The sequence below is a fragment of the Microcebus murinus genome, chromosome 13 (assembly GCF_040939455.1).
Source record: "Microcebus murinus isolate Inina chromosome 13, M.murinus_Inina_mat1.0, whole genome shotgun sequence".
In the NCBI taxonomy this organism is placed as follows: Eukaryota; Metazoa; Chordata; class Mammalia; order Primates; family Cheirogaleidae; genus Microcebus; species Microcebus murinus.
This window is the reverse complement of record NC_134116.1, coordinates 69,354,428-69,366,449: the sequence shown is the minus strand read 5'-3', so window position 1 is coordinate 69,366,449 and position 12,022 is coordinate 69,354,428. Positions and strand designations below refer to the sequence as shown.

At 43.5% G+C, this 12,022-nt stretch overlaps 1 protein-coding gene across 4 annotated transcripts; it reads left to right on the top strand.

Annotated features, from left to right (window-relative positions):
• The first annotated feature begins 299 nt into the window (after window positions 1-299).
• CCNA1 (cyclin A1) lies at window positions 300-10,755 on the top strand. Of its 4 annotated transcripts, none has more exons than XM_076009633.1 (9): window positions 300-599; window positions 1,386-1,571; window positions 5,487-5,733; window positions 5,919-6,043; window positions 6,491-6,714; window positions 7,860-8,064; window positions 9,024-9,137; window positions 10,055-10,188; window positions 10,494-10,755. In XM_076009633.1, exons 2-9 carry the CDS (start codon window positions 1,407-1,409, stop codon window positions 10,543-10,545), a joined length of 1,266 nt encoding a protein of 421 aa, XP_075865748.1. In that variant the 5' UTR covers window positions 300-599; window positions 1,386-1,406; the 3' UTR covers window positions 10,546-10,755. The 4 variants fall into 4 exon arrangements, with proteins under 4 accessions (XP_075865748.1, XP_012603585.2, XP_012603584.2 ...); XM_012748131.3 differs by having other exon boundaries at window positions 519-599; window positions 1,389-1,571; XM_012748130.3 differs by lacking the exon at window positions 300-599 and adding an exon at window positions 710-928 and having other exon boundaries at window positions 1,389-1,571.
• The last annotated feature ends 1,267 nt before the right edge of the window (window positions 10,756-12,022 follow it).

Sequence of the window (12,022 nt, the reverse complement as noted above, 5' to 3'; positions counted from 1 at the left end):
CTCTCGTGGGGACCTCGAGCACCACGTGCGACCCGAAGAGCCCAGGTCTCTCTCCCGCCTCGCCGGGACACATGCACCGGGAGCAGGGCCGGCCGGGCGCGGCCTGCGGCGCTCCGAGACCCCCGATGACCGAGGGGCCGTCGCCGCTGCGGACCCGCAGGTCCCGCCTCACGCCCGGGACCACCCCGCCGCGCCTCGGCCGCCGCCCGGCGGGAAGCGCAGGTGTGTGGGCCGGGAGGGAGCGAGCCGCGCCCTCGGGCCGGCGTGGCGGGGCGCCGCGGCCTGCGCAGCCCCGAGAGCCCCGCGTCGCCCTCCCGAGCCAGGGTTCTCAGGAGCGGGCCGCGCAGAAGACGTTGGCGGGCAGTTCGCGGCTGTTGGGGAACCGGCTCCGGGGAACAGCCCGGCGCTCTCGGCCGGCCGCCTGCCTCCCTCCCGGGCCGGGCGCCCGCCGCAGGGGCGCGAGTGCCGACGGCGGCCGCCCGCCCTGGCACGCCCGGGCAGGGCCCCGCAGCGGCAGCCGGAGGCCGGGCGGTCGCCCGTTGGCCCCGCCGGGCCCCGAACGCCCGGGGGTCGCGGCGCGTCGGCCCGGAGCGAGTCAGGTGCGGGGGTCGCCATGGCGATGCGCCCCCGGCGCGCACGCCCGCTGCGGTTGGCATGGGAGCGGGCCCGGGGAGCGCCGCTGATTGGCCGATTCAACAGACGCGGGTGGGCGGAAAGAGATTAGAGCGCAGCGCTCAGGCCGCGGCCGCAGGGTGCCGGCGCCCCGGCTGGAATCTCTCGACACCGCGGCCACCTCCCGCCCCGCCCCGCCCGCCCCGCCCCCTCGGCGGCCCCTCGGCCCGTCCTCGAGTGCACTTGCTAGTTGCTGCAGACACACGCAAAGATACAACGCCGAGGGCAGGGGGGCCCGGCTGTGGGCTCCACGCAGGTTTTGGGGCCTTCTGTCTGGTGGGAGGAGGGCCGCGGGCAGCACCCTGACTGTCACTTGGGAAGGGGACATACTCTCCCACAGTAATGTGTCTTGGATCCTTTGTTTGGGGTCAGGGGAGATGACTGTCACAGCAGGGAGAGAGGCTCATAGATTTGAACTCCCAGAGTCAACGTGCGTCTTGGTATCTCTCGGTGGAGGTCTGTCAAGATGTCTCTCTCCTTCCAGCCCTCAAGCAGGTCCTGGACTAGAGATTCCAATCACTGTTCTGGTTCAGAGCAGCTCTGGTCGCTGGTGCTGTCGCTCGCGCCCTCTCAGCCCTAGTAATTACTGGAAAGATCAGCAATTGGTGCTGATCCGGAGGCCTGCTGCTCTCTCCGGCCTAGAGAGTCCTTGGAGCCCCCGTTGGAGGGGGCTTGGCTAACCTGCTTGTCTGTTTGTCTTTCCCTGGTGGCAGCAGCTTCTGGAGTCTGAGACGATGCGTCGCAGCAGCTCCAAGAGCGGAGTCGTCGTGGCCCCAGTGGCTGGAGGTCCCGATGCTTGTCAGATGCTCACCAGAGCCCAGCTGGGCCAGGATCCCCCACAAAGAACAGTGCTAGGGTTGCTAACTGAAAACGGGCAGTTCAGGAAGACCTGTGGCCAGGTAATGATTCAGAAGGACTGGGGAAGATGCTGGCGGAGAATGACTCCCCTGATATGGTGGGAGCCTATGGCTCTTCTCTTTCCGTCGTGGTGTGTGCAGTGCCCCTTAGGTATTAGACCCCTGGAATCTGGACTGTAGGGAAGCCGATTTTTAAAGGTCACCTTGACTGATCCTGTTTTCCACTTAGAAACAGTGATTAATTTTCTTGCTTATTTTTCCAATATCAAGGAAATCGGTATAAGAACTGTTTGGATTAAGCATATGTAAAGTGATTAAAGTGCTGGGCCTAAAGGAAATGTGAATGCCCCCAAATAAACTATGAAACTGAGGTTCCTCCAGGTCAGAGTGCTGTTTAGACTGATGTAGGCCATGCCTGAAGCAATACTGGGTAACCTTCGCTGTGCCCATTGGGTAGAGTGTTAGAATCAGGATTGGGTCAGGCTAGAATAGATTACTCCAAAAAGGATGCTTTGAAAGCAAACATCTCTCCAGTACTAAGCAGCTGGGCTGACGGGTAACGGGCCCTCACATATCAGTTGTATGAGCTTAACTGATCATGGATCCCTTCCCTAACAGATTAAAACTAGTACATTCCCATGTTAGAGGTGAGAAATTTTGAAGGGTTTAAGCCCTCACTGAAAGAAAGTTACGGTGGAAGCTAGATTAGGAGCCCCTCATCTACTGACTCTTCAAGTGATCTCCTAAAAGCTTTGGAGAAAATTGAGTGAAAGTGGTTTTAACAAATGTTTATTTGCTTAGCAATGTTTACTTTGTAAAATTTAAAGCCTAAGACTTGACTCATGAATTTTCAGTTGTGCCTATGCAGAAAGGTCTCATTTTAAATTCCTCTTATGTTGCCTGGCACCACCTCTGCATTTCCTGGCTCCACTCCTCTACAACCTTCTTAGAAATCTGTTTCCTACCTTTCCTTCTCTCTTTAAGCCTCCAAACCCTTCTTCTGCATCCTTACTCTCAGCTGATGACTTTGCATCCTATTTTCTTAAAAATATAGAAGCAACCAGAAGAGCATCTCCACGTGCCCCATATAGTCTGCCATCCCCTTCCTGTTACGTGACTGCTGTGTCCCTGCTCTTAATGCGAGGTGATCCTCCCATGTGTACAGTATACCTCATGTCCTCTTACTTCTTCAAGGATATCAATCTAGCAACTCTTCTCTCATCAGTTTTTCCTTCTCTACTGGGTTAAACCCATAAGCATACAAATATGTTGTATTTTTTTCTATCCTAAAAACCTTTCAACTACATGCTCTTTGTAGCTTCTGTCCCATTTTTTTTTTTTTTTTTGAGACAGAGTCTCGCTTGTTGACCAGGCTAGAGTGAGTGCCGTGGCGTCAGCCTAGCTCACAGCAACCTCAAACTCCTGGGCTCAAGCAATCCTACTGCCTCAGCCTCCCGAGTAGCTGGGACTACAGGCATGCGCCACTATGCCCGGCTAATTTTATATATATATTAGTTGGCCAATTAATTTCTTTCTATTTATAGTAGAGACGGGGTCTTGCTCTTGCTCAGGCTGGTTTCGAACTCCTGACCTCGAGCAATCCGCCCGCCTCAGCCTCCCAAAGTGCTAGGATTACAGGCGTGAGCCACCGCGCCCGGCTCTTCTGTCCCATTTATTGAAACATTCCCTTAAGAGTTTGTCTCCCACTAGCATGTAATCCAGATGAGGATTTGGGATGTTATGTTTTCTTTTGTATGCTCATTGCTTAGAATGATAGGGTACCACGTAAATATTTTTTGGATGAATGTTGTCCATAGTTCTTCTTTTGCTCTCTTTTTACTCAAATCCTATTCCTTTTCTTACTTGACTGATCAGCAGTATTTGACATAGTTAAACATTTTTTATTCCTTAACATGATTTCTTCCCACTCAGCTTGGAGAACACCACTCTCTTGAGGTTTTCTACCTAGCTTATACTCCTCAATATCCTAGTTCTTCTTATAACTATATTCTCTAAAGGTTAGAGTGTCCCAGGGCTTAGTCTTTGGTCTGAATCTTGCACTCACTCCCTTAGTAATCTCTTCAAGTCTCCCAGCATTAAATACCATCTGTTTGTTGATGACTCATTTTTATCTCGGGCCTGGGCCTGCGAGCTGCATTGTGGGTTCACCTACTGGGAGCCTACTTGACACCTCCACTTAGATCTTATAATAGGTACCTCATACTATGCAAAACCAAGCACCAGCCTTTTTCCCTACTCCAAGCCTGCTCTTCACGAAGTCTTCCTTGTCTCAGTAAATGGAATGTCCATCCTTCCTGTGATTCAACCTCAAGACCTTTGTCATCCTTGACTCTTCTTTTTTTCTCGCCCCACATCCAATCTAGTGAGAAATTACTATTGACTCTACTTTTTGAAATGTCTAGAACTTCTTCACTTCTCATTTTTAACTGTTAACTTCCCTGATTCAAAGCCCTGTTATGTCTCACCTAGAATTTACAAGATTCATAATGGTCATCTTACTCTTGCTCTCCATATCTATACACAGCCAGAATGATCCTTTCAGACATAAAAGAATCATTCCACTCTTCTGCCTAAAATCTTTCAGTGGCTTCCATCTCTGAATAAAAGCCAGTCCTTAGATGGCCTTTGGTAAGGCCTGCATAATCTGGGCTCTTCCTTCTTTCTGGCTTATGTACTACACAACTCTGCCTCACTGTGCTCTGTCTGCTCCTACTATATCTTTTCTTCTTTGTTTCCTCTGCCCTGCCCCTCTCCAGGACTAGAATATAAATCCCATGAGGGTAGTCTTTTTTGAACGTTTTGTTCACTGCTAAATTCTGGGCACCTAGAACAGCAACTGGCACATTAGTTCAGTAAATGTTTGTTTAATGAATATGTGTTTCCACCTAGCTACATGTATCTATATAGCAAGAGTCAAACTTGGCAGTAACTTGGAGTCATGGTTATCTGGTTATAGTAACTTGTGATTATGCCCTTTATAGTCTTTGTTATTTTTTTTTCCTGTACTATCATAAAGGTTTTTTTCTTTATAGACATAAGGCATGTATTTAACTTGATCAAAGCAAGGGAAAGTTACAGAACCACATATTAACTTAGAAGTAACCTTCAACAGTAAACACCAAGATAAATTATATAAACAATGTTAATGCAGTAGATAGAGCTAGCATTTGCATAAATATAGCTCAGGTTCATAAAGCGTGCCCACCTGCCCTGGTTCAACTGACTTGCATACCATCTAACATGACTCACCATAAGAAGCAATAGTGTTTGATGCATTATACTTGTTCACTGTGGTGACACCAAACTTGTTCCCATGGTTAACGTTATAAGAATATATAAAAGGAAGCAGTGATTGAGAAATTTCCTTGATAGTAATTGCATTAAGTCATACAAAAATGTTCTATGGCTTGTAAGAGAATTTAGTAGTATGGGTTTCCAAAATCATGTTTCTAAATAACTGGGTATAAAATGGGAACTTTATAGAATACTGCTGGTAAAAAGTCACTATTTAAGGAGGAAGACTATAGGAACTCAGTAAATAAGGGTCAAGAGCTATTCTGACTACTTATAATATCCCATGATGCTATAAACATAAAAGCCAATTTACAAACTTCCCCCTTAATATGTGGTATTTGTTTCATTTTTGGAGAAGAGCTATAGCTTTTCTTTTTTATATATTCATGAGTTCTCTTTGATACCTATGTGAGGCAGATGACAAATTTTAGGTAGCTCTTTCCCCATATGTCAATTGTTGACAAAGATAAGGGAAAAGTTATAGTTTTGAAGCTTCTTTTTCTGGAATTAAATTGGCAACATAGATATTTCAGTTGGGGATTCATCTTACCTTCTCAGGTTGCTGGTTTGAGTCACACAGGTTCATATTGATCTATATGATCTTTGAGGTGGCTTCTAATAAAAGATTTAACTCTTTTTTAGGGGATCACAGCCATCAGGTGTTTTTCTGGATCCGAAAATGCCTTCCCTCCAGCTGGAAAGAAAGCGCTGTCTGACTGCGGGGTCCATGAGCCCCCCAAGCAAGGGTTTGACATCTATATGGATGAACCTGAACAGGGGGACAGAGAGAGCTGCTCAGGCAGAGAGGGGATGGCGTTTGAGGATGTATATGAAGTAGACACCAGCACACTCAAGTCAGACCTTCACTTCCTGCTGGATTTCAGCTCAGGTAATCTGACTCGCCTACGACTGATGGTGCCCTGTGTTCATAACTGCGTGCAGTGTTCAATAGCAAGTAACTAGCAAGAGAAAAACAGGAAGTAATGACTATATTCACAACTGCCTGTGGAGGGTTAGTGGATGGAACAAGTTTTTAAATTAAATGACTTATCTGACAATGTTGAACCCCTGCAGTTTCCCCTATGCTGGTAGATTCATCTCTCCATTCCCAGTCTGAAGATGCATCAGATTTTGGCACAGATGTGATAAATGTGACTGAATATGCTGAAGAAATTCATCAGTACCTTAGAGAAGCTGAAGTGAGTCTTCCCAACTTCTATTATAATCTCCGGGACCCCAAGCTCTTAATATTTAGATAAGTTATAAACTCTTGGTCATAACCATTAGTGAATGGCACTCTTGTGACAGCTAAATGTAAGAATATCTATGAAAAATAATAGCTGTGATGGTGAGTGGCAATAACTTGGATTATTTCTTGGATTATTATTATGACTCAAATATTTAAGTATTTCACTCGGGAATAACTCATATTGCCATTTCCCCCCTTCCCCTAAGTTACTTGTTAACCAATGACTATAGAACCAGGATTTCATACTTTCTTCCTCATCATGGTAAAGATTTATTCGGCTCTGAATCAGGATCCTCCTAACCTTTGCCCATGAGATTTTTAAAAATAGCAGCTGTACTATGGAGTGATCTTTCTGATACTGCCACTACTTAAATTTCAAAACTTTCCCCCCAAACAGATAAGGTACAGACCCAAAGCTCACTACATGAGAAAGCAGCCAGACATCACAGAAGGCATGCGTACGATTCTGGTGGACTGGCTGGTGGAGGTTGGTGAAGAGTATAAGCTTCGAGCAGAGACTCTGTACCTGGCTGTCAACTTCCTGGACAGATTCCTTTCATGTATGTCTGTTCTGAGAGGGAAATTGCAGCTTGTAGGAACAGCAGCTATTCTTTTGGCTTCGTAAGTGTTCTTTCAGCTTGAATAATGTGAAACTATTGCCTGTCAAAACAACTTAATTTTTATTTCCTATTTATTGAAGAAACTCAGTGCTTGATAATTAAAAACTATCCATGTCTCCTTTGATAAAAGATCATCATCTTCACAGGATTTACTGAGAAACTGAATCTTACCAAATGTTCACTCTTTGCTTCATATGTTTAAGATTTATAGCAGCAAGTTCAATATCTATCACGGACTTGTTGAAGCAGCCAACAGCTCAAATTCAGGATCTAATTTAATTCATTTGCAGTGTGGCCTTTTGGCTGTATTCTCAATAAAAGTAAAAGAGATTTTACTTACATGAAGGCTGTCTTAATGATCTAGCAAATGACCCATAATAACACAGTTTGTTTATTTGGTTACAGTGAACTATTATAGCTGGTTCCTGTTACTGTCAGTTATTCATACCTGTTACTGTCAGTTATTCATAAGACTACCCCATTGTGTGGGAAAAGAGAGTTGGGTTATGAGAACTGCCTTTAAGTGACCTGGTGCTGAGGGGGTAGCTTCCTTTCTGTTCCCCTGGTCCCATACATTCTATTACTAATGCATAAAAACTTGCCAAAATTCCCCTAAAGAAAATAGAAAAAAAAGCTGAAGGAAAAAAATTGATAATAGTGAAATTATATCATTATCTTCCTCTTTGCTATACAGTATCATTTGCTAATTCAGTAGAAAAGGTTAAACGTGATCTTTTTAAAAATTAAAGGCCTATGGATTCTTTTTCTATCATTGTTTTCATCATAACATTCTTTTTCCCCAAATGACTTGAGGGCTATGGAATTAATAGGAATTTGCCTATAGTGTCTGCCATTCAGAATCTTTCAGTGTATCAGAGGCCAAACCTAAAATTCTCAGTTGGAAATTGTTTCTGTTACAACTCCTATTAGTAAGCACAACATATCCTTGTAATACACATGTTCTTGGTCTGGAAACAAGCTAATATTTTCATAACCCCGTGCCATTTAGTGGTATTTAAGTAGATATGTGGGTACAAAGTAAAGAAGTCTGCAAGGGTGTGTTGTAGCATGGGAGGTAGAGCCATAGCTTCCAAAACTTTTTACCTTCTAAAACTTTTACTTGTAAAAACTTTTTACCTTTCGCAGGAAATACGAAGAGATATATCCACCCGGAGTAGATGAGTTTGTCTATATAACGGATGATACTTACACTAAGCGACAACTGTTAAGAATGGAACACCTGCTCCTGAAAGTCTTAGCTTTTGATCTGACGGTGCCAACCACCAACCAGTTTCTCCTTCAGTACTTGAGGCGGCAAGGAGTGTGTGTCAGAACCGAGAACCTGGCCAAGGTATCTGTGCCACCTACGTGACTTCCAGGAGCTCCTGGTGCCAGTCCTTCCCAGTTATCCTTCCATTCTTCCTTCCTTTTCAGTTTTATTTCATGCGCCCAGAAAAACTTCTTAGTAATGGAAGAGAGCTAATTTTAAGAATACAGCTTCTGGTTACAAGACAGTACTACTGACTACATTTGGCAGGCACAGATTGTCTAATTACCCAACTATTAAAGAAATTTGAACTTGGAGACTGTTCCCTTCTTGGATACGGACCACATGCAAAAAGCAACTCTTAAGTTTACAGAATGGGAACAAAGTAAATGTAGTTTAATTTGGTTCTCCTCTCATCCTAACATATTAAGCAATGAAGCATTATTTGATGATTTGGAGTTATAGAAATTTAGTTGAAGACATTAAAGTATTGGTTGGTCAACTTGGTTTCCAACCACTGTGATCTAGGATATGTGGTATTTATATGCTATACAAAGGTAATAAGGATGTCTACATAAATTTCCCAGTATGTTTCTTCTAATCTGATGTGTCCCCACTTGTACTGTTCTAGCCTCTGAACTGCATGTATCTGCTTGGTAAATTAATAGCTTTAATATAGTCTTATTTTTGCCTTTTATCTAAAGACTATTCCCATTCCAGCTGCTAGAGTAATGCTACTTGATCTGACCAACTTAAAACTGCACTTCTGGGATAAGAAAAGTAACTTATCACATATTCTATGTGGATAAGCCAAATACTTGTGTATTGAAATTTTATTACAATGTAAATATTATTCTCATTATGGACAGGCATACCAATTACAATCCCAGTGAATAATTTTGAGTTCCTATTTCTGTACTCTTTACTAGATGCCGGTTGAACAAAGATAAGACACGATTTCTTCCCTTGCTATTTCTAGGTTTACTTGTGACTGTTGTCAAATTTCTAATTCCAATGAGATTTTCTCTCTTGTGCTCATTTAGTACGTAGCAGAACTGAGTCTACTTGAAGCTGACCCATTCTTGAAATATCTTCCTTCATTGATAGCTGCAGCAGCTTATTGCCTGGCAAACTATACTGTGAACAGGCACTTCTGGGTAAGATTCTAACTTCTTCTTTCTAGATGAAATTCAAGACCTATCTAAAATCTGTTCAATGACTCTCAAGGCTTAAAATAGACTTGCCTCTTATGAGGGAAAGTTAGTGTAATAAGGAACTGGTTGTCTTGACTGCAAACTACAATGCTACTGAGTCTTGTGGGTCAACCTTCATGACTTTGACTCAATGGCTTTATTCTATGAGGACTGAGATTACAGGAAGACAAGGAGATAACATCTCATGCTCCTTCAACAGAAGCAGGCCTGGAAACCTCAATACCCACTATTAGGCATGCAGGGCCCTAGAAGTACAATCATTGACCACTTCAAGCAAAAGTTGTTGACCTTTTCTATCTGTGTTAAAAAACAAAACAAAACAAAACAAACCCTGGATCTAATTAGGATGGCCAGAAGATTGCACCAGGCTTTCAAGAGAACAGGGCAGTTAGTGTTTCCTCTTGCCCAAGAAGGTGGCAAGATCAGAAATGGGCCCCTAGGTTTGGTTCTCCAGGCTCATTGTAGTGCTAGAAGAAGTTGAGTGTCTACCTTTAGTTTCTGAAATACTTATTTTTTTCTCTTGCATTTTAACTAAGAATCTTTCATATTCTATACAAATAGGATGGTCAGGCAAGGGGGCTCTTTAAGGACCAGTGAAAATCCCACTCATGAGGGAACAGGGAAAGTGATCTGCCCCCAAATTGAGCATTATCAATATACAGTATGAGCACATTTAGAACTCTGGCTGTTCTGCCTAATATTTTGTATCTAAAGTCTCTGAAGGAGGTTATGGTTTCTTTTGAGATGAATGAGATTACTTACTAAGAGATTAATTCTCTTTATTTCACAATCGGTTATCTTCAGATTTCTAATGTCTTACAAAGTTATGTGAAGCAATTTTTTTCTTTTGTCTCAATTAGCCAGAAACTCTTGCTGCATTTACAGGCTATTCATTAAGTGAAATTGTGCCTTGCCTCAGCGAGCTACATAAGGCGTGCCTTGATATGCCCCATCGACCTCAGCAGGCAATTAGGGAGAAGTATAAGACTTCAAAGTAAGTCACTGACATTCTCTTATCTTGGCTCTCTATTTAAAGCTTAGCGGGTTATAGTAATGTCAGAATCAAAAATAGAACAAATCATGTATCTGGTACTAGGTAGGAAGAGTAAGGTTACATGTTAAATCAAGAAAATCACTTTGGAGAGGCCTAGATTTATAATTTGTCAGGCTGTAGTACTGTAGTCAGCCAGCTTCCTTCCATTCTGTTAAAACTGCTAGAAAGTTTTCTGTGGCCCAACTGAGATTGTACAGAACTGAAGTCCTTGGCTTCTTCTGACCTTGCCTTGGGTCTCATTTCAGGTACATGCATGTGTCCCTCATGGAACCACCTACAGTTCTTCCTCTACAATAAGTTGCAGAACTGAAGCACCTGCAGAACTTAACCTCCAGATCAACAGAATTGCTCTTAATATTCATAGATTTCCTGCAGGTTGGGTCAACTAATGTTGCTAAAATGTAGATGACTTTTTTTTTTTTTATTGTAAATTTATTTAGGTTCCCTTAGACTTTAGTAGCTTGTAATATAGTCTAACATTTTTTAAAGAATAAACAACTTGCCTTATGACCACGTGTTAGGCTTATTTACTAATTAACATGGCTGCAGTTTTAGTTGATAGTAGTAAAAGTGTCATCTCTGTTTTCTAAGTTCATTTTACAAATGTGGCATGTTATTAGGATTAAGTGTTCTGAGCTTCCAGAGAGTTTCATGTTTGGTAAATGAGTACCCTCAGGCTTTTTCCCTCCTATCTCTTTACTCCCCAGATAGCTCTCCATAGATTGGCAAATGAAGGAAAGGCTGACCCAGGTAGGCTGGTAAAGGAATATGAATAATCACTGCTCAGTCTAGCTTCCTTCTCAAACTCAAGTCAGTAAGAGGCCTGGGGGTGAGGGAAGGTGGGAAGGAGGTTGTGGGTAGAGTCAAAACATAATGAGTGTGATGGGCACCATCTGGGAGATGGACACGCTTGAAGCTCTGAGGGGGGTAGGGGGGCAAGGGCAATACATGTAACCTAAACATCTGTACCCCTATAATATTCTGAAATAAAAAAAAAGAAAAGAAAAAAAACAGGGTCTGTGGATGGAATATGGAATGTCCTTGGAGAAGATGAAGTTTCTAAGGCAGGTAAGTTGGCTGACTGGGCAGATGGACCCATTCACTTGCCAGGCTAAGGTGTCTGTCCCCGCCCAAGTTGTCTCCTCCCCTTCACTCTGGCTGGGTTTCCTGCTGAGCATCTCCAGGTGTTTGCTTACATCTGTCCGGACACTACTGTTTGCACCAACTTGTTTGCTACCTACAAGTTTGATTGGCTAGCTAACTGGTAAAGGAGAGAGCTATACAGAATGGAATGTTGGCTGGATATTGTGGATTTTTAGTCACATGCTGCAGGGAGCATGAATATTCTCAACTGATTCATGGTCATATTAACTTTTTACCCTAAATATCCTCCCACTTCCCCCTGTGTTTACTTTTCACATTGGCTGCTCATTCCCTGCATTATCAAGAGTTATCTGTAGGAGCAGGGACATATGTCCACGCTGAAATCCCATCTTTATTTTCAGTGTAGGGGCTATCACATTCAAAGACAAAACCAACTTTTTCTCACTCCTCACCACCCCCAGTTTGTAAGCAAAGGAAGAAAGAGGATATCAAAAGCTACAATCCCAGTAGGGAATCTGATGTTGGGCTGCAGTTGAAATGTATATGCCCCTGCCCTTGTACTAAATGGAATTCCTTTTAATTGCATGGACAGTTGCAAAGTTGCACAGTACCTAAGGCTGGGAAGGCAGCTGAACCTGACCCTTTGTCAAACCCAGACTGAACTAATGGA